The sequence below is a fragment of the Punica granatum genome, chromosome 5, assembly GCF_007655135.1.
Source record: "Punica granatum isolate Tunisia-2019 chromosome 5, ASM765513v2, whole genome shotgun sequence".
In the NCBI taxonomy this organism is placed as follows: Eukaryota; Viridiplantae; Streptophyta; class Magnoliopsida; order Myrtales; family Lythraceae; genus Punica; species Punica granatum.
The window spans coordinates 1,166,690-1,187,692 of NC_045131.1; the positions used below are offsets into that span (position 1 = coordinate 1,166,690).

The 21,003-nt window shown below is 37.7% G+C and overlaps 2 protein-coding genes across 6 annotated transcripts; one reads left to right on the forward strand and one right to left on the reverse strand.

Annotated features, from left to right (window-relative positions):
• Nucleotides 1-7,779: 7,779 nt before the first annotated feature.
• Nucleotides 7,780-11,436, forward strand: LOC116207911 (protein LONGIFOLIA 1-like). Its single transcript, XM_031541032.1, has 5 exons — nt 7,780-8,266; nt 8,375-8,430; nt 8,555-10,216; nt 10,310-10,463; nt 10,551-11,436. The coding sequence occupies exons 1-5, from the start codon at nt 8,113-8,115 to the stop codon at nt 11,273-11,275; spliced, it is 2,751 nt and encodes a 916-aa protein (XP_031396892.1). The 5' UTR covers nt 7,780-8,112; the 3' UTR covers nt 11,276-11,436.
• Nucleotides 11,437-14,669: 3,233 nt separating this feature from the next.
• LOC116209443 (transcription factor TCP13) lies at nt 14,670-17,147 on the reverse strand. 5 transcript variants are annotated; one of them, XM_031543086.1, is made up of 4 exons: nt 16,679-17,147; nt 16,484-16,524; nt 16,285-16,385; nt 14,670-16,198 (listed from the first exon to the last, which is right to left on the reverse strand). In XM_031543086.1, the coding sequence occupies exon 4, from the start codon at nt 16,190-16,192 to the stop codon at nt 15,095-15,097; it is 1,098 nt and encodes a 365-aa protein (XP_031398946.1). In that variant the 5' UTR covers nt 16,193-16,198; nt 16,285-16,385; nt 16,484-16,524; nt 16,679-17,147; the 3' UTR covers nt 14,670-15,094. The 5 variants fall into 5 exon arrangements, with proteins under 5 accessions (XP_031398946.1, XP_031398943.1, XP_031398944.1 ...); XM_031543083.1 differs by having other exon boundaries at nt 14,670-16,202; nt 16,679-17,143; XM_031543084.1 differs by having other exon boundaries at nt 14,670-16,202; nt 16,643-17,143.
• Nucleotides 17,148-21,003: the final 3,856 nt, after the last annotated feature.

Consider the following 21,003-nt stretch of genomic DNA (forward strand, 5'->3'; position numbering starts at 1 on the left):
CTGTCAATAATTATTTGGATCCAAAAAGCCGATTCCCACGGAATCGAAATAAACGTCAAGGTATATATTTTCTTCTGATAGGTAATATCGAGTTGTGTGTGTATATATATATATATATGTACGCATGAACGGTGCAATGGGATTTCTCCATCTTTCTTTACCGACTTCGACAGGCTTTGCCTCAGCAGTACTCGATCGAAAGGCGTTTCTTTGGTCTTGATGGTATGTACATTACTCTCGAAGATCCTCAAAAAATCATGACTACATGTATGGACGAAGTAACAATATTATTCTTGGACCCACCATGGATCTAATTGATGGAGGAGTTGGAGTTACAGCTCATTATACGGTATATAGTATAATATGGAATGCGACTTAGACCAGATATTTCGCATGCTCATGTTGATCGCAGGCAATGGGTTTACTTGAACTAGACAACGAGCCCAGGAGCTATTTTTGTCCCCGGAGGAAAAAAACAGTATAACTCAACAACAAATTGGTCTTTACGGTTAAATTTATCTTCTCAACAATCGTCTTGCAGGCCAGGAGCTATTTTTGTTTCAAAAAATTCACTATAGTATGGTCTTTACATATTCCATGAGTGCACGTGTATTTCGGTTTCAAAAAACAGCGTGACATCACGATATTATGCCACTTGTGAAATTATTATTAGCGGTCATACGAAGAGTCATGCAAGGAGAGTCCTCCTTTGTCCTACGTATAGCAAGATGAGTCGTCACGGCTTTTAATAATTTATATAGATTCTTTTGACGATTAATAAAGGGTTTGTTGTTATTAATTGATTAATTATTGCATGCATGAGATTGTCCCTTGATTATTAATTCTGTTCAAAATATTCTAAGAATATGTCAAAATTCTTATCAGAGGAATATTTTGTACAGCTAGCTCATTGTTCAGACACCGATCGGTTCAATTCTGGGGTAAGAAAGATAATATGCTCCTTGATGCACGAGAATTGAGGAATTATTTTTAGCAATGGCGTTTGAATTATTGCGGGCCTTTCCGTGTTGAAGATCACGCTAGCCTTAAGTATCTATTATTAAAATGAATTAATTGCCCCTTCCAAAACTGTGAAAGAGCTCAGGAATTAATTTTAGCACTCGTTGTACATTTTTCTTAATTAGATTCTCACAACTCTTTCTCAATCTCGATCGATGATGACTTGAGATCCTTTCCCGATAGTCTCGATTTTCTGGGTTGCTAATCGGACAGGCTCATCATGACGATCACAAAAATGATCCCCAATATCTATATATAATATGAATAAACAGTAACTTGTTTCATGCATTTTCTCGTTTCTCAAATTGGCAAGTAATAACATGTTATACACAAGCTAATCTTCATCGGTTTTGATGCACTTACTTAATTTTTTTTTTCAAATTAGCTTAATAAGTTATATTCATATACGTGTATATATATATATATATATGCAATTTGATTTTTGGGTTTCCTTCTAACAGAAGATGTCATCGATCTGTGAAGGCGATCTTGAAGATTTTTCCTCTTTCATCTCGTGGGAAAGGAGATGAGATGGGAATCTTGACTTTACCCTCTTCTATATTCATTCATTGATTGAGCTTCTAACCAATCCTGACGCATAATTATATGTAGAAAATCATATACCTATAGCTTATTAGCTTGTTTCATGGGCATATATTAAAACCAACCCACCACTTATATGAAAACTTCACATTCGATCTTGAATCAACGTGGTCTCGTGATGTATACAGATAACGAGTTTCGACCATACAATATTATTTAATGAATTGGTTACAATTCAGAAACTAGATAAATGTTTCTTTTAGCTATATAGTCCTTTTCGATTTCATAACAGATCCAATGCAAGCTAACTTAGTTATGAATTGTATATACATGTATCTCACTTTCCTTGTAATGAATTATAATTTGAGGCTCCGTTGCTATGGCTTTTGAAAATGGCCCTTTGCTAGTTTAAATTTCCTCCAAATTTCCCCTACTCTTGACCATCTGTTATCTACTAGGATCGCATTGAACCTTAAGGGGCGTTACATATATATATATATATATATGTATGTATGTATAAATATTCTGCTTTGCAATTGATTTGACTATGAACCCTAATAATTTAATTTTATGACTCACATGGCGGCTTGGTGGGGTGATGAGGTGGTATCTCACGTGCCCAATCATGGCGTTTGTTGATGATATGGGAGTGGGAAATTGTAAATTGCTTATTTATTTATTTGATTAAAGCCTTTCCAAGGTCCCCTTAAAATTTGTTATATTAATCGACCAAGAAGATTGATTCACACTAATGGGGAGAGACATGATAAAGAATATGATCGATACATTTTCATGCATGATCCCACATGTAACGGGAACCAGGAAGCTTCAATAAATAGTAATTACACGATGACATAACTTGTTCATAAACATATTTATCCCTCTATACGCATAGCCTATTAAAAATTGAGAAGATTTTACAATGTTTCTAATGCTCTATATATATATATGTGTGTGTGTTAGATTTATCAATATTGATCATGAGTCATGACTATATACACCAATTGAGTAATCCTGATAACTAACCAACAAGAGTACGTGAGAATTTTCTGAAAGAGAGGTCAATATAAAGAGATTTCATGAAGTATACATATGTATCTCTTGGGATTCTCTTTGAGATTATATGTTACAAGTGGTGTACTATAGCTAGTGGGATGAAGAGGGTGGGGGCTGGCCCTTTGCCTGCAGAAGTAGAGGCTAAGCCAAGAGGGAAACCTCTCACGTGATGATTACCCTTTTTCGATATCAACCTGGTATCCGAAAGTTTAATTGGACCCCAATTAATCCAATCGAATTGAGTCGCCTCATTAAGGGATAAAGTTCTCCCAACATGAATTTTCTTCATTTACAAGAATTCGAATCCGAAACCTTACTTAAATGGAACAAGCGCCGAATCGCTTAAACCAATTCATGTTGGTTCCCCTTTATCCATGTGGTTTTGCATCCCTTTTTCTTCAATTTCCCACCATCACCATCAATCCCTTTTCATCAAATTATTTGCATCTCTCTTCTAATATAATATACTTCAAAATCAATCATCCAACACAAAATCACCTCATTTCTATAGAATTTTTCTTGTATCAGTATTTGCATTATAGCTAGCTAGCAAAAGTTGTTCAAATCCCTTTTAGGACTAGCTATTTAGCACTATAGTTTCGGTTGAACATTTTTTTTTTAATTCATAAAAGAGGCTTATAACTTATAGTATAAGAATAAGAAATAAAGTGAAAAAATTTATATATAAATCCTAGCTACTTAATTGATTCCAGAACCTCTTAATACCCATTGTTCTTTTTGTTGTTAGGATTACAAATTAATGAACGTAAATCATTCCAACTCATTTTTAAATATGATGTGCTATAAATTTTTTACCAAGTATATGAAATGACTCGACTCGGATTAGGATTAGGATTCAACCAAAAAGGTATCGCAAACGTGATATGTTGCTTTCAAAGTAAATGATGCGAATAACTGTTGAGGGGGATTTTTCTAAGGAAAGGAAGGAATCTCGATAATGTAAAATTGTTGACAATTCTTATTGGGGTTTTATTTTAGCGCACACATGGCAAAATTGTAGCCTAGGGGCATGTCCGTAAAGTAGATCGATCAATCATCATCATCTTAAAAATAGAAAGACTTCGCAAGTTTTGCAAGGTTCAATGTGGTCATAAGAGGAACATTTATTTCGATGAAAGCTTCAATAATGTATATCGTTACATATAATACATACATACATGTGTGCCTACACGATATAAGAGAATATACATGAACTTTCAAAGTCATAACGGGAGTCCGAAAACAAGAGACTTTCGATAATAAATTCGAAATCGGTTTTCGAGAAAAAAAATAAGAACATTCAAATGTATATATATGTTGCTAGCTCTGATCTTTTGGTTCTTTGTTTATTACTTATATATACTTACTAGCTATATCTAGGAATCGACTCCAACTTGGGCTCTTCTGACTTTATGCAAACTTGAAAATTAATCTATGCTCGTTTTGTTTTATATATGTTCTGACAGTGGATAAATTGTATGAACTCGATGCGTCCATTTGGTCATATTGTGAATTAGGAAGGGATATTGGTTTCTGTGTTTTGACTGATTAATTTAATAAATGGCATATAATTAATAAATTAATAAATTAATTCTTCTTCCTCACGGAAGCTCAACTTCAGTTGACATCACACGCATCACATGCATATCGACAGGTGCTACAAAATACACATGGCAAATTATTTTTCTAATCGGGTCCTCAAATTCATTGACTATGTCACATCAAATAATTCACCCCTTCATATATTTGTTTGCAATTAAACTATTTTCCAATATCACTGCCCAAAACTATGATTTCACCCCATCCTTTATATTAGGTTTAAGCATAAATTAAACTATGATTCCCTCTCTCCTAAATTTAAGCATATATTTTCGATATAAATTTTCTTATAGCCAATACAAACTCTAATGACTTTTCCATCAATAAAATTATTTTTTTAAAATTTATACAAATAAAAATTAAGATTATAAATTAAATGGTTACAAAAAATAATTGAAAGAAGAATGAAATCAGAAATAGAAAGATAATGAATGTAGAAGTTCAGTTAGAGCGCCCTACCAAACACCATCATGACAGTCGTTGATAAGCTCAATCCCCACTATTTATCTTCGTGTTAGAGAGAAAGTGAGATGCAAAGGGGTGATGGGGTTCTAATGCCAGTTATCACCGAGCTAGGAAGGTCGAAAGTGTTCTCGTATGGCACGCAATTATTTTGAACTTCTTTTTATATTTCTTGAAATTAAAAAAATAACAGAAAACATTATGGAAAATTGGAAAGTTTTTTTTTTTGCTGAATAAAAAAATTCGATAATTCGAAACTACATGCTTACTTAGAAAACCACATACTTGAATTTGTATAAGAAGCTTAATTTCTATCTGTGTTTAAGAGAAATGGTTTTTATTATTCTTACTTAGAATAGATTTCCATTTTTCTTTTCATCACTTCCCCTTGGACTTTCTTTCGCTAAAAAATAATTATTTTTCCAAACTTTTTGATATTTTCTTGGGACCTACTCTACAGTGCGAGCCAACGATTTTATAAAGTATTATTGATATTCCATTTCTTTTTCATTATTATTAACATTTAACAGAAAAAATTAAATAAATTGGTGGAGTGATGCATATGTTTTTTTTTTTTTTAAATTTCGGGAGCCCCACCGCAATAATAACAACAATAATATAGACGGATGTGAAAATAATAGAATTTTCGGCAAAGCCTCCATATTTGCCCATTTATTTTGTGGCTAAATTTCAAGAAACATGTCCCTAAATTCACTCCTTACTCATCGAAAATGGGTGAAACAAAATGATGTATCCATATGCAAACTGATCATGTGAGTAGGACCTTCTTTTTATATGTTACATATATTGTATGTGTTATGGCTGTACTTTCTATCCACTCCAATCAAAGCCCCTCCCAAGGCTTTATTGTTTTTGGTATTTGTATTCACTACATGTGCATTCAATTATTACATCGTTTTTGGTGAGTTTGATGAATCCATCAATCTATCAGTTGCATGATCAAGATCAATTAGAGTGCGTTTGGTTTCAGAGTTAAAATAATTTTGATTTTAATTGTGAAAAATGACAAATGAGATGGTATTATAAATTTGACTTGGGAAACGTGTATTTTTGTTGTGTAGTGGGTAGAATTAAAATCAAAATCATGATTCTAAAATCAAACTATCAAACCAAACGAGCCCTAGTGTCTAGTCGAGAATAATCCGTTAACTATATATGATTTTTCTTGGAAAGTCGCATTGGAATTTGTCGAAAGGCGGTTATATAAATGAAAACCTCCGATATAATGACAAGTTGATTCTTAGCTGCATCATGAAGTTTCGATAATTGCACGCGATCGGCCTTAAAGATAGGAATATATAAAATAAAAAGAAAGAGCTGATTTCGTGGCTCAAAGGCATAGAAAAACCGTACGTACAACCATTGTAGTTCATTCTCTTTTTTTCCCCTCCATCATACTCATAAAGGAAATAATTTCGTACGGAAAATAAAATATATAAATAAGGAATGAAATTGGGAAGAGAGATTTTGCCTAAAACGTTGAGATTATTGGGAGTATGAATGTATATAATATTTATACCAAAGTACACCAAATTTTCATGCTGATGAATGAATCGAACAAGCATCACTAGCTATATCCAACATTTCCTCATTGCATGCGTCCAGCACATTAATTCGATCAATTATGCACTTACGCCCTCTGCAGATAAAAGAAAAACTCAATGACATTCTCTTGATCTATACATCATTGCTATGATTTTAACCTTGTTTTATTTATTTATGGGTGGTATTATTTACTCCATATGGTATCAAGAAAACAGGTGGGCATTGAATATCTCATGAAGAGGCTCAACAAAAAGAAACATGGTTGAATGAACGAATGTAACTGAGTCACCGTCTTCCTACTTGGGTCGGGTCCCAATATATATAAATAAAAAGATTTAATTATTATTATTATTATTATTGGGATGATAAGGGAGCTGGGTTAATGAATCTAAACAAGAATAGGAAATATAATAAAATAAAGGAGTATATAAATACCATTGATGAAGCTTGAATCCAAACTCCTTAATTTCGAGTCGGGGTTTTATGTTATTGCATTAAGTCCCGTTCCTCCCTCGGACTTAATTAATTTATATGCTTGGGACGAATGGAAGAATTTGCAGAGGGGACAGCTGAAAAGGTAAAAGGGATGTGCTTGGTGTGCTTGCTTGCTTTTTGATAAATGCATGGCATGAGAGTTTTTCCAAAGTGCACATACTAATCAGTCTGATGATAATAAAATTGAATTTTCCAGTGCCCTGACAGAATCCACATGGTCTCATGCAATGCAATGAGAGAGAGAGAGAGAGAGAGAGAGAGGTCCTGACTTTTGAGAACCCACCACCTCATCCCCACATCCCCACATCCCACATTATTTTGTCCACATGAAGGTGGGTGAAAGATGAAAGTCTGAAGAAGAAGATGATGATGATGCAGAAGCAGATGCAGATGAATGAGCCCAAAGGAACAGATCTGTCCCACACATCCCCATCATTCCCCTCCCAGCCGGACCGTCCATTGAACCGGAATGGAATTCGGTTGAGCAGCCATCGAGGTCGAGTTCAGTCGCGGTCGAATACACTTTATCATGAAAGCACTGAGCTGTAATCTGATAGGCTCCTCCGAGACTTGCAATGTCCAACCACCATCGATATTGCACGTATCCACAGTTCATGGGTTTCTGCCTGTTGCTGAAAACTTAAAAATTACGGTCAGTTTGATCATCACATTGAACAAAAACAAGCACGAATACAAGTGACATATATATATATATATAGTTGGCTCTGAACATTACAACGAATGCATTCCGTAGCTTTCTCATTCTCTCGTACGGGACATGGCAGTGGCGTGTCGACCCGAGCATGCATAGCATGTTCCCTGTTATTATTCATTTTATTTTAAGAAACGAAGCCCTCTCTTGTCCCTCTCACTCTGCCTCAAATTTTGTGCCAGCCACTAGGCTCCACCCTACATCCCCACCTCCTCTCTCTCACTCAGAGGAGGACAGAGGAAGGAAGGTAGGAGGGGAAGAATATAAAATTAGGAATGAGGAACTGTCAAACATTTTCTCAATCTCCTCCTCACAACTGATTCCAAGTTTCCCACATATGCATATATAGCAATTAGAATTTACATTCTCAACCCCCGCTCCTCCTACTCCTACTCCTATTCCTATTCCTATTCCTATTCCTAAGTGGTAGCAGTAGCAGTTGGCAGCAGCAGCAGCAGCAGCAGCAGCTTCCCTTTCCCTTTTACCTTTTCTTGGAGAGAGCCAAAAAGACAAATCATTCCTCTGCCCTGCTTCCGCACAAAACATCTTGCCCATAAAACATCCACAGGACTGAATCCTCGGAGTCTTGAATCTATCTCCAATCAATGCTTGAGCTTGTCACTTAAAGGGACAAGGCCAAGGCCAGGGAGGTGAGAATAATGTCTGCTAAACTTCTCTACTCGATAGCCGACGACAACCCCTCCGTGCAGAAGCAAATCGGGTGTATGAATGGGCTCTTTCAACTCTTCGATCGCAACCACTTCCTCTCCTCTCGGCGTATCAGCAAGGACCCGAATAAGAGGCTTCCTGAGGGTACCCCACTTCGCAAACCCTGCTAGAACAATGATATACTTAGAATTATCAATGTTTGATCTTTTACATATGTTTTGAGGAAAACTAACATTTGTATTTTCTCCCCAGGCCGAGAAGGCAAAGACGATGCAGTTGCAAATGAATCGTCGCAAAAAGCTGCAGTGGTAAGAAGTTTTTTCTAGTTCTTCTTTTTTTGTTCCCACGAACTCTAATCGTTCCATCCATCAGTGTTAAGTTTATCGAAGAGAAACCCAACTCGGCGAACTTATTGGTGCTCATGCAATGCAGGTGAAAAATCCCAAGGTCATAACAGAGAAGCAGAGAATCTCGACCGACTCCTCAAGGAGCTCTGTCTCTTCTTCCTGCAATACATTGAGTTTCTCGTCTCTCGACGATTCTAGGTCGCTCAAGTCGGAAAGAGTTGAAAATTCTTCCTACAGGCTGAATAGCTCTGCAGAAGTCCCAATCACACGGGACCAACCATTACACCGATTGAATGGCTTGGACGGATCCGGGAGGCAGCCTCTCACCACCCACAGAAATGTTCGAGGTATAACAGTCAAGTGTGGGAACAAAGACGAATCCCCAACCTTGACTTACATAGATTCTCCACGGCCAATGCAGAAACCTAACAAGTCTTCCAAGCCGAGATTCTCGAGTCTCCAGGAATCGTTAGGAGTCCTCCCCAACTTCCGAAAACTTAGGCCCTCCTCAAATTCAATGGAGCATTCTCGCAAGGATTCTCCTCGCCTGTCTTATGACGGGAGGGAATCGCGAGATGCGCTCAAGTCCAGTGCAAGGCTGAAGGAGCTGCCAAGGCACTCATTGGACAGCAAACGAGGTTCGATGATTGGATCCCCTCAAATTCGCCATAGTGATCTCCCTGTGGACTCACCACGGGAAGTCGGCAGTCACAGGCGGCAATCCAGTTTGGTGGCAAAGCTCATGGGGCTCGAAGCTCTCCCTGATCCAATGTCAGCCCCGGAAGAGCTTACCAGTATTGATTCAGGTGAAGCATTCGATTTCTCGAGATCGTCAAGAATCTCGAATTGCACCTCGTGGAGTTCTCATCAGAAGGAAACCATCTCCCAGCAGGTGATTCATCCTAACTTTCCCAAGAAATCGAACCCGGCTGCAAGGTTTCCAATGGAGCCAGCTCCATGGAAAAAACCAGAAGGAAAACAAAGTTCCGAAGCTCCACAGAATAGCTCTCGTTCTGTTTATGGCGAGATCGAGAAAAGGTTGGCACAGCTCGAGTTCAAGAAATCTGGAAAGGATCTGCGAGCGCTGAAGCAGATCCTTGAAGCGATGCAGAAGTCCCATGAGAAGCTGAACGCGCCAAAAGAAGTTGGGAGTTCAAATATTTCCCCTCAGACTCGTAAAGGAAACAGCACTCCTGAGCAGAGACCGAACTTAGCAGTCGTCCCAAGAAATATCATCTGTGAAAGCCCGACTTCTCCCACAACCAGGAGGACTAGTTCTCCAAAGACTTCGCCATCCTCTATTGTGATCATGAAACCAGCTACCGCAAGAAAATCTAACAATGGGCCAAGAACTGAGGAGAGAGTAAGTCCGAGAAACTGTTCAGGTGGCAGAACAGTTTCTATGGAGAAGAACATAACCTGCAGAGACACGTCAAGGGAAGCTGTCAGCCCCAGACTGCAGAAGAAGAAGTTCAATTCATCGGATTATTCTCAGAGGAGGTCGAGTCTGTCAGGCGGGCAGAGGAGAAGTTTGGGACATCAAGACTGCAATCAAAAATCAAGAACTAACAGTTTGCAACTTGGTGGTTATGACCAAGGAAGTGAGATCAGCGGGGATTCGATTTCGAGAGACTTAAGTGACAGAAATAACTCCGCTTCACTGCGCTCGGAGAGTAATATCAGTGTGAGCTCTTGGGAAGAAGCCGAAGTCACAAGCACGTATCGTGGAGAATGTGGGATGCGGAAGGTATGTACTTGTTCACTAAAACTAACAAATAAATCACAATCTTTGTTCCATGCCTAAATGACTGATTTGATTTGCTGTTCTCTTATTGATCAGAAAGTGACATCAATACTGAGAGAGGATATACCGTCAATCAGGAAACCTCAGATAACTACTGCAGAGCAACCGAGCCCAATCTCAGTTCTTGATGCAACTCTATATGGAGATGAATCACCGTCGCCCGTGAAAATGATTTCCAATGCTTTTGAAGGTAAACTCTCTTAAGCATGAGTCAAATTTGTTTGCCAATCTTAGCTTATTCTGCATAATTGTTCTCTAACATCAATTCGTGCCGCAGACGTTGGAGATGAGTCACAATGGGACCAAGAGGACCTGAAGTGCTCAAAAGAAGGAAGTTTCAGAACAGAGATCTATGCTATCGGATCAACCAAAACGCTGCCACCTCAAAATGACACAGGAAATAACTATACTAATCCTGATCACAGATATATCTCTGAGATTCTTTCAGCATCGGGTATGCTCCAAGACCTAGATTATGGCTCCCTCGACTTCCAACCTAACCAACCGGGCCACCTCTTCAACAAAAACTTGTTCCTAGCCCTGGAGCAGATAAAGGCAAGTAACAGGCTTCCAAAAGGCATTCAAGAAATTCCTCGGCTAAACTGCGGTGACAGACTCCAGAGGAGACTTTTGTTTGATGTTGTTAACGAAATTTTGGTCGAGAAATTCATCCGCAGCCATTCCAAGAACTGGCTCGGGCTGGAAAAGAGAGAGCACAACCAGCAGCAACTCCTACACGGGCTGTGCTCCGAGATAGACCAGTTACAAGCTAAGAGCTCGAGCTGCAGCTCCGACGAAGAGGATGATGGGTTAAGGCACATTGTAGAAAAGGAGCTGAGCAATCAAACTGCAGTTTGGGCAGATGGGTTCGGCAACATTTCAGGAGTGGTGTTAGATATCGAGCGGCTGATCTTCAAGGACTTAATCAGTGAGGTCGTTAGCGGAGCAGCGGGTCACACGCTACGTGCGCGACCCCCAAGCTACTGCAGGCAGCTGTTCTAAAGTTAACATCACTAGCCTTCTCCGCTATTCCATCAACACGAAAATAATGCATCATATAGCAAATATTCCTACAATGTGGTGTACTGATAAAATGCTTGTATGTATGTCAGAACTCGATGCATTGCTAAGTACATTAAAGTTAGAATGTTCCCTTCAACGCATGCCGTGATCTTAACTATCGAAAAGACGCTTGCCCAGCTACTAATTAACCCGATTGAACTCACCCAAAACGTGCACCTGCAGCTACATCAAAAGGGTTTCCTTCAGCTGCCAAAACTCACCAATCACTCCAACCAGTTGAGCAATTTGATGAACTTCTGCATTTCATTGAACAGGCATCGGATGTCTGACTACAACATTCACTAACAAAAACAAATAAACAAGAAGATACATAAATGAGCGACCTTTTATTATCAGAACTCGGCATCAGATTTCCACCTAAATGTCTGATTTTTTTCACGTTGAATTTAACGTAGCAATTCAAAACAGCTAACAGAACTCTGCATTGAAACTGGAGTTCGATGCTTCCATCTCGATGTTTCGTTTTCCTCTTCTTATTCCTCGCCGGTTCAGCTCCAGTCGCCGTGAACAGAGGGGGCCATGGTGTAAGTAAGGTGAATGTGAAAACTAACTAAAAGTTCAAGGTGCAGATCAGCAAAATTAAGAATTGTGGGTACAGATGGGACTGAATGTGGAACTTTAGAGAGCAAAATGGAATGAATATAAAGTTCTTGGAGGAGAAGGTAATTATCCCAAACTTTAGGGTGCAAGGGGATAGTTGGGCTGAGAAGAGCCCATATAGTAATGGGTTCGTCCAAGAGAAAAGCAGTGGGCCTATTATTCCATCCTGAAAGTCAAACTAAGCGAAGTTGGGCTTTTCAATGGAATTAATTATCAATAAAAGCAAGATGGGTTTGTTAATGGCCTCAGTCATTGATTTGGCGGCAAAATTTGATGCTCTTAATTCCTAATAATTTTTAATGCTCTTAATTCCTAATAATTTTTAATGTTATACAGTTCAAATTCTAAACGTGGCTAGGACTAAGTCAACACTTGAACAGAGTTAGTCTCCGTCAATAAGTTAATGATGCCCGTGGTTGCACTGACAAATAATTTCTCTATACAAAAAGAGAGAGAATAAAATAAATGGGTGAAAATTAAAATAGTTAGATAATTACCTTATGTATTATATCTCACTAAAATAAAAACTACATCTTTAGTTGTATACTGGAATAAACTTTTTAACCATTAGATGATCAATAAATTATTTACTAATTCATCAATAATTGCAATCCAACGATTCAAAAGTGGTGGCACAAAAAAGCAATTGCATAAGAGAGCAGCAATCGACCATTTTGGAGGTGTATAAACGTATATGACCAAACCGTGTACTCTGCAGCTCTCGAAATTAAACTCTTCAAAATGAACTGTTCGTGCTATCATTATAAAATCCCTCCGTTGGCATATCTCTTAGCTTTCATTACTAGCGGGTTAATCACAGTTTGAACATATTATGTCTATCCATTTATAGTGTTGTACAGTACAATCAACTATATTAATTGTCTGTACGTTTTCCTCCCATGGCTCAATCAAAATCCTATATGGCATAGGTATATGCATATAAGTGACCGCAAAACTTTGCGCTTGATCACTATGTTCTTTTTGCTATAGCTATAAAGTTTGCAAGCATTTAATGGGCAAGGTTGCAATTATTCGTTGCGGCATGCAGATGATCAAATTCTTTCTCATCTAAAAGTGTTTACTTTAGTAAACCAACCAAAAAAAAAAACGAAGCTTACTTTACAGGCTACATAAATCCTAACCAACATGGGTAATTGGTTTAAGCCACCAAGCTTATTCCTTTTAAATAAATTTCAAGTACGAGTTTTGTGAATATGAAAAAAAAAAATTGATAGTTGGGACAGATTCACTATTTGGCAAGTCTTGCTCGAAATAGATTGGTGGGAGCGTTGGGCATTTTGACCGGATATAAGGGTGCACGCCCAAATATATTTATATGCGTATATAGATAGGGCCTGTTAGGTAGCTAGGGCTAGGGAGGGCTAAGAGCTTCTTGCTAGCTGTGTCTGGGATCTTGTGCAATCAATAGTAAATACTTTCTTCAGCTAAGCTATAATAGCTTAGCTCATCATCAGCAACAATCCCTTTCAATGGAGGGCTTTTTACGATCTGCTGCGCCCCTGATCCTATGCTGCCCCTTGCTGCTGCTGCTGCTGCTGTTGCATGCTCTCTCTCTCTCTCTACTTCTAACCTTCTTCTTCCACTACCACTACCACTACCAAACTCCTTTACTACGACTACAAGGACTTATCCTTCCTTCTTTGGATCTTGTGCATATCCACTCCACACTACTGTCTTATTATTTGGCGCTTCTCCTCTGTCTGATCAGCAAAGGGAGAGAGACTATCACAAGTCTCTCTCTCTTTACATTTCTGCTGTCAAAATTCTGCGGAACAGAACCCCTTGTCTTTAGTTAATTGGTTGCTTTCATTCAAATTACGTTGCAGAATATGAGAATTGACCAATTAATATGAACTTATAAGAGAGATTATAAGAGAGACAAAGTACTAATAAGTAGCCATACTATCTCTGAGTCTTTGTATCAATTCCAAGTAGGAAGGGTTCCATTTCCTGTTTTCACTGGCCCTCCTATTTTTATATGGACTTGGTGTTTACGTTTGTCCACTGCAGTACACGTACGATTATTAATATATATGTCCTTTCTTTATTTAGTGGTATCCATTAGTTGTTGCTTCAAGAGTAGGAGCTTCGTCAATTTCTTGAGTTTTTTCTCCCTCCTTCTCTCCTACATATATATATATATCCGTTTCAAGATTGTGTACTTCAAAGTTCAAACACATTTTCTATTAATGAAGTGCTTCCATGCTTATCGAAAGAACAGAAAATTCAACTGGGGTGGAGAGATGAATTAATGATCATTATGCGTATATGTATGTAATGTGCAAGAGCAACTATATATATGTGTGTGTGTGTGTGTGTCGAAAAATTATCATATGGGGAAGACTGTGTGCATGTGTGCGTGTGTGTTATATATCTATCTCAAGGTGAAGAAAAATTTAGTTCATGATGTTGAACAGTCTTCATGACGACAATTAATACATGACGACATTTACGACGTAACCATAACAAGGCCAAGGATCTCAAAGGTAATACATAAAAACATACATTCATAGCTAGAACTTAATTTCTTTATGTTACATGCCATATGTAAACAATTAAACAGATATATGCAGAAGACATATGAATTGGCAGCGAATGGGATATGGGAACTCAGTCAACAAAAATGAAATAGTTGAATTGATACAAATATATAGAAAGTCTGATGTAATTAGGACCAGCTTAAGGACATGTATGTTATATGATGTATATATATATATATAAGTAATGTATATAAATCAAATCTTCGTATCTCAATATATATCCCTTCACCCTCCCTCATCATCAATTTTTTTTTTGTCAAATTATGAAATACGAGCTCACAATATAGTAAAGAAGCAAAAATTTCCATGCTGGACCACAGTACTGTATTGTATCAATATGCTTATCATTAACAGAGATCTGATGAAACCCAAAACCTTATATATCTGTGAGCATGCTAGCTACAAATCACAATGTCTTAAATGTCTTCCCATGCAATCACTGCGCAGCTCCGTAATTTGGCTGGTCAAGGAGACCAAGATACATCGTGTGCTACGCATGCTTCTCCAGTTGATCCCCGCATCTCCTATACATAAGGAGAATTCTCCGAACTAATCTTTATCCATCTCATTTCCAGAACTAATCTGAGACGGAACTGCTGTTGCATTTACGCCGAAGCTGATAATTAAATGGCGCTCTCGCCGATGACTGGTGATGACTTAGGGAGTTTAGAGGGGGCTCGTGAGAGATCGGTAAGAAGTTTTGCAAGCCTGAGCTCATCATAAGCGTCGGTTGGAATTGGCTAACCTGCCGAGGGTCCATACCTGCCCCCGATGAAGCTATAAACTGCACAGGAAAATAAGGGTGAGTTTGGGAGAGAGACAATGCGGATGAGATCTGAACGTTCATCAGGCTTTGAGGATTTTCCAATGAGCTTTGAGATGTGACCAGCCCATGATGAGGTAAATTAGCAATACTTGGAGGCTCCAAGTGATAAATATTTGAGCTGTAAGGGAAGTAATTAGAGTTATGGTTGGTTTTGGATGAGAAATCGCTATGTTGGACTAATTCTTCGGCTGCTTGCCCCTCACTTTCTTGTTGTATTTCCTCTTGATCATTTCTCGATATTATCCCCCGATTTCCTTCATCATCGCAATCACCATTGGACTTGTTCCGACACGAATTAGCATCTGAATTGTTCAAGAACTTGCGCTGTGATGACTTGCTCGAGTTGTTGCTACCATCCCAATTCATACCATTTATCGACCCCAGCTCCCTATTGGATGAGAGATTCTGATCAACTGCAAGTGAAGTAGATGGCGATGATGATGAATTTTGGTGAAACATTGGAGGCTGACCCAAGTGGACCGGTTGCATTGGCAGTGGAGGTAGCTCGTCAATCTCATGCTTTGCAGCATCGAGAAGCCAATCCACAACCTTGCTTGGCTGACTGAGCCCTAGCCTATCTTGAAGATCATACAGCTGAATTGCAGTGGGAACTGACAACCTCACCCTCCTGTCCCTCAAGCCCCTGATGGTGCAAACTTTGCTATGCCGATCTTTACCTCCAAAGGCACGAGACACTCGGACAACCCTCGGATCCTTGAGTCTAAACCAAGGTGTCGGAGCGAATGAGGCCTTAGAGACAGTCTTGCTAGCATCTTCACTCGCGCTGAAGCCTTCCTGCTTTGGAGCGAAATTGGCTGCTTCCTTGGATGGATCTCTTGAGCTCATCATAGGATACTAGCTACGCATAAAATTATTTGTCTTCTCGTCAAAGATAGATCATGCATAAAATTCAGCCCTCAAACTTATGAAAGACTGACTACCTGATTGCACCGCACTGCCTGCAAAATATTCTCCTAATCGAATATTCCTCGCTCTTTTGGAGATCGAGAAGATCGATCAACTGATGAATCACTTGTTTCTTCTGCAAAATAGAGAAGGAGATCAATACTTTACTTGTGTGTATATGATATCTGCCAGCTCCTCAAAGTCGATAAATGCCCTAGCGTATTTATTGTACACCTTTTTGCACTTCATGAACCTTCTTCTCCTTCATAATCTCTCTGCAAATTGGAGCAAATAACAAGAATTCATTAAGTGATAAGGCAAAATACTCAAGAAAACAAGATGAATTATTGTTATCGAACAGGAATTATCACAAAAATCTTATGGGATGAAAACCTGGAAGAAGAATTAGAGAGTATAATCTTCACAAACCATGGATCCAGCAGCTGCTTTCCCCAGAGCCTTCTTCGATTCGCAATCTTCTGCCTTCTTTACTTGCTTTGTGTGGCTCTATAAGATCAACTGGATTAACTACGCTGGGTGTGCATAGGAAGGCTGAAAAGCTTATCTTAGAATGGAAGGAAGCTTCTCTGGAGACGGAGAGGAGGGAGGAGGAGGCTGTTGCGTGAAAAGGAAGATGCCGGAATTTGACGAACAATATGCTCTATTGAAAAGAAAGTTGGGGAAAAAGCAATGGAGCTATGACAAACACGTGGTACGTCGAGACAACGATTAGATAAACACGCTTATCGATATTCTAGAGGAGTACATATTATAGGTGTATATACGTATATATATAGCGCACACTTCTCATGATACTCTACTGGGCAATCATTGCATCGTGGAACAACTAAGGCGTACTATATAATCTCCTAATTATTGCCAAGGTTAGGCAATGCCGAAAGCGTGATGAGGTCGATCAAGTTATCATCTCAAACCACACTAAGACAAAGTAATTAGTGAATGATATCATCGATGCTTTATAATTAAGAAGCCATATCTTGGGGGGACCATTAAAAAGCAAGAGGCCATGCTTTATCGACCCCAACAGCAAAAAATAGCAAAAGGAAAAGAAGTTCTAGTTAACCTCTGGCCGGTTAGATCCCTTTCAAATGGTTGTGGGCAGCTGGCCGCTGGGTCATGTGAAGAGATCACTTACTATCATATGCTATGCATTATTTTACTATGTACATATAAATGTGTTCTAGAAACTTTTTGAGGAATGTTTATCTTATCATTCCCTGATATATAAGCACATGGGACAATGGCGGATCAGGGAGCGTAAACTATTGATGATTAAGTTCATTAGTTTTCAAAGGGCTCCAAAAAAGTTGTGGCCGATAATGTTAGGGCACTGTCAACTTGATGTGTATGATAGCGACTTGGGATGTTGAGGGGTTATCTACCCCATATAGCTAAGGGACATTATATATATATACACACACACACACAGAGAAAAAAAAGAAAATCAAAACAAAACTAGATATATAACTTAAATAGAAAAGGAAGGAAGAAAAATCCAATGAGAATTGCATTAGTCAGAGAGAGGAATTAGAGGACCACACAAGAGAGTCTGCCCTTCAGAAAGATTTTGCATGGAGCACATTAAGTGCCGAAACTGAACAGTGGTGTATGGGTGTGAGCATTAAGCAGTTCCCATGCATAACCAGATGAAGAGACTCTCATCACACTTAAACTTATGGGATTTAGAAGTATTTTCTTGTTAGTTAATTAATCTACAGCAACGGGAAACGATGGACAAGCGTTTTTTTTTTTCTCTTTTTTATAGTGAATTAGGGGGCCGAAGTCCAGAATAGACGAGCATGATTTAAATTATTAGGTTAATTCCATCAAATCAACTTGAGAAAGACATTTCAATGCCCCCTTCTTAATTTTTTTTAAAAAAGAAAGAACAAGATAAATATTTAGCAAATGGACCACAGCATCTCCTTCTACATTAAGATTTTTGTACTTCCTGGGCCGATTCAAACTCACCGAAACCCTAATATATTGTTTTTCTTTTTCGGTATAGAATAATATTGTATTGTTTTTTATATCGTGCTCTTTTCTATATAAATTATACCAAGAAGACGTGATTAATAAATTAAGCATGTACATTAATTATTACATATATATATATATATATCTATTTATTATATCGATGATCACTTGTGTATATATATAAAGAGAGCTACTATGCTTGTTTCTGCAGGGAAATAAGAAGAAACACTGCTTGCTCCTTGAACAGCTCCTGTCTCCTCCACAATCCACAGACATACAGAGAGAGAGAGAGATATCAGCGGAGTTAGGGTTTTGGTTGCGTCCCGTAGCTAGGACAAGCCTGGGAAGACGGATATTTTGACCAAAATTGTATTTGAAGGTAGATAGATAACTAGATCGATTGTATTTGAAGGTAGAAAGATAACTAGATCAATACACCCGTGAGGTGCACGGGCCTGAAGTTTTAAAGCAAAAACTTAGTCTTTATTCGTTTTTATTAATGCTACAATTATACATAGTTATAAATTACACTAGTTTATAATAGTAAGATATACATATATACATATATATATATATATATATACTCATTAAATGATAAAGTTATTTCAAATGACCAATAAGAATATATAAATGCATATTCACACATTCAATTTAACCAATATAATATAATAAAGTACATAATAATTCTATATAAAAGGATTTTTTTAAATAAAAATCCGTGAAGTTGGCCAAAAACAATAGAACATTCTGAAATGTAGAAAATTAGTAATAAACAAGAATACAAATTAATAAAATTCGAAAGATCAATATCGATTTTGTTAAGTAATATATGACCCTTTAAAAAATAAATAAAATAAATATTGTTCTCTGAAAAATTCATTTCGATGAAAAAAGTACTAATTTCTTGAAGCATATTGAAGTGTTTGTATATTAATGAGAGTATGACACTACATTGATACAAATATAAATATATATAAACATGTAAAAGGGTATGGCCTCCTAAAAATCCTAATACCTAATCCATACATATATATATATATATTGCTATATACGCTCTACTATGTGAAAAAAGAAAAGAAAAGAAAGCTTTTAAATTATTTATTGCAAAATTTACTATTGTATTGTTTAAAGACTTATGATGTTTTATTTGTATGTTCTTTTATACACGTAATACAACGTAAGAATCCACAATTCTACGGTGTAATCAATAAAAGTAATGGTAAGTGCAATCAATTATTTTACTAAAACTTCAAGTAAAAGTCCATTAAAATCCCTTTAATTTGCTAAGAATTTAACTAAGTAAAGCCTTTTGAATTATTTGTAATTTACTTCTAATTTACTGGGAATTTGAGTAATTTACCTCAATTCATTTTTTTAGTTACGTGTTTTTCTACTCAAAATATGTGTAATTCACTCCTGCTTAGTAGCACTACAAATAATTTATTATGCATATATGGCGCGATCACTTAATTAATATCATCTGCGACATTGCAGATTTAATGACTTAATTCATACTGTCTATACATAAATGGTTAGGGTTATGGCCTTGTGGGGGAATACCAGGAGGCTGGGATTTCTGGCAGAAGATAAGGTGAGGGTGTGTGTGTGAGAGGAGTAATTCTCACTTCTGCAATATTTGTCTCACAGAGCTCTGACCAAAGAAATTGCATCTACTTATTTTATATAATTGCTGCACCTCCTAATCTCTGGCTTGGTTTCCTCCATTCGTAGCCTATTCGCCAATTAGAAATGGCAGATAGCATGTAGTCCACACTTTTTGTGAGCTGATTGGATTGCTCGATTAAAATTCGCTCGACCTCATCTGGAATCTCCATCTATTAGATTAATTCTATTCCAGATGACATTCAGAATCTCCACACCGCTGGTAATATCTTTTGGGTTTCCATAACCTACCCTTGTATAATTTAATTTTTCTTTGCGTGGCTTCTACCCCGTTTTTACTACCGGGAAACAAAAATAATCCGTCTTCATCTATACTTCTTTTCCTTTCAAATTTAAAGGTAAACACCAAATGGTCCCCCGATCTCCAAACACAACAGGCAGACAAGGCTCTTTTGCAGTTACAGTAATGCATCTTTTTTCACTCCCCCCCTCATCATTAATCCCTGTTCTACTCCAGATTTTTGTCGCCAATATATGTATGTGTATCTATGTATTTTTGTGTGGGTAAATATATACAGGCATGATCTACCTAAATATATATATATATATATATATATATACAGGCATGGACCGAAGAGGGCTGACATGTCTTAAGGAAATTTACCAGCAACCAAATGCCCGGCAGGGCTACAACCGACCAGAAGTCAGGAATGCATGACAATAATAGATGCTAGCTACTGATGAGAGGTGAGACAGATAAAACATACATTATATACTATGCAAAATCAATCAAATATATGGTTGTCCAGAGGCAACAACGTCGCAACAGTAAAAGGGGGGAGGGGGGAGCATGTTTCCCTGGAACGTGCAAACATGCAGACCCCCTTCTCAAGTCCAATCCCAACTGTACGTACGGATGGATCAAAAGTGTCAAAGTGAGGAAAAGAAATTAAACACGGAAAAGGAAATCCAAGACAAAACATATAACCACAAAAGAAAAAAAAAGAATGACAATAAGAACAAAAGAAAAATAAATAAAAACCAATTTAATGTTGTGTCATGCGCATAAGGAAAATGGAGCTGAGAGAAGAGTCAGAAAACGAGAGGTCGTGGTTGAGGGCGTGCAAAAAGAA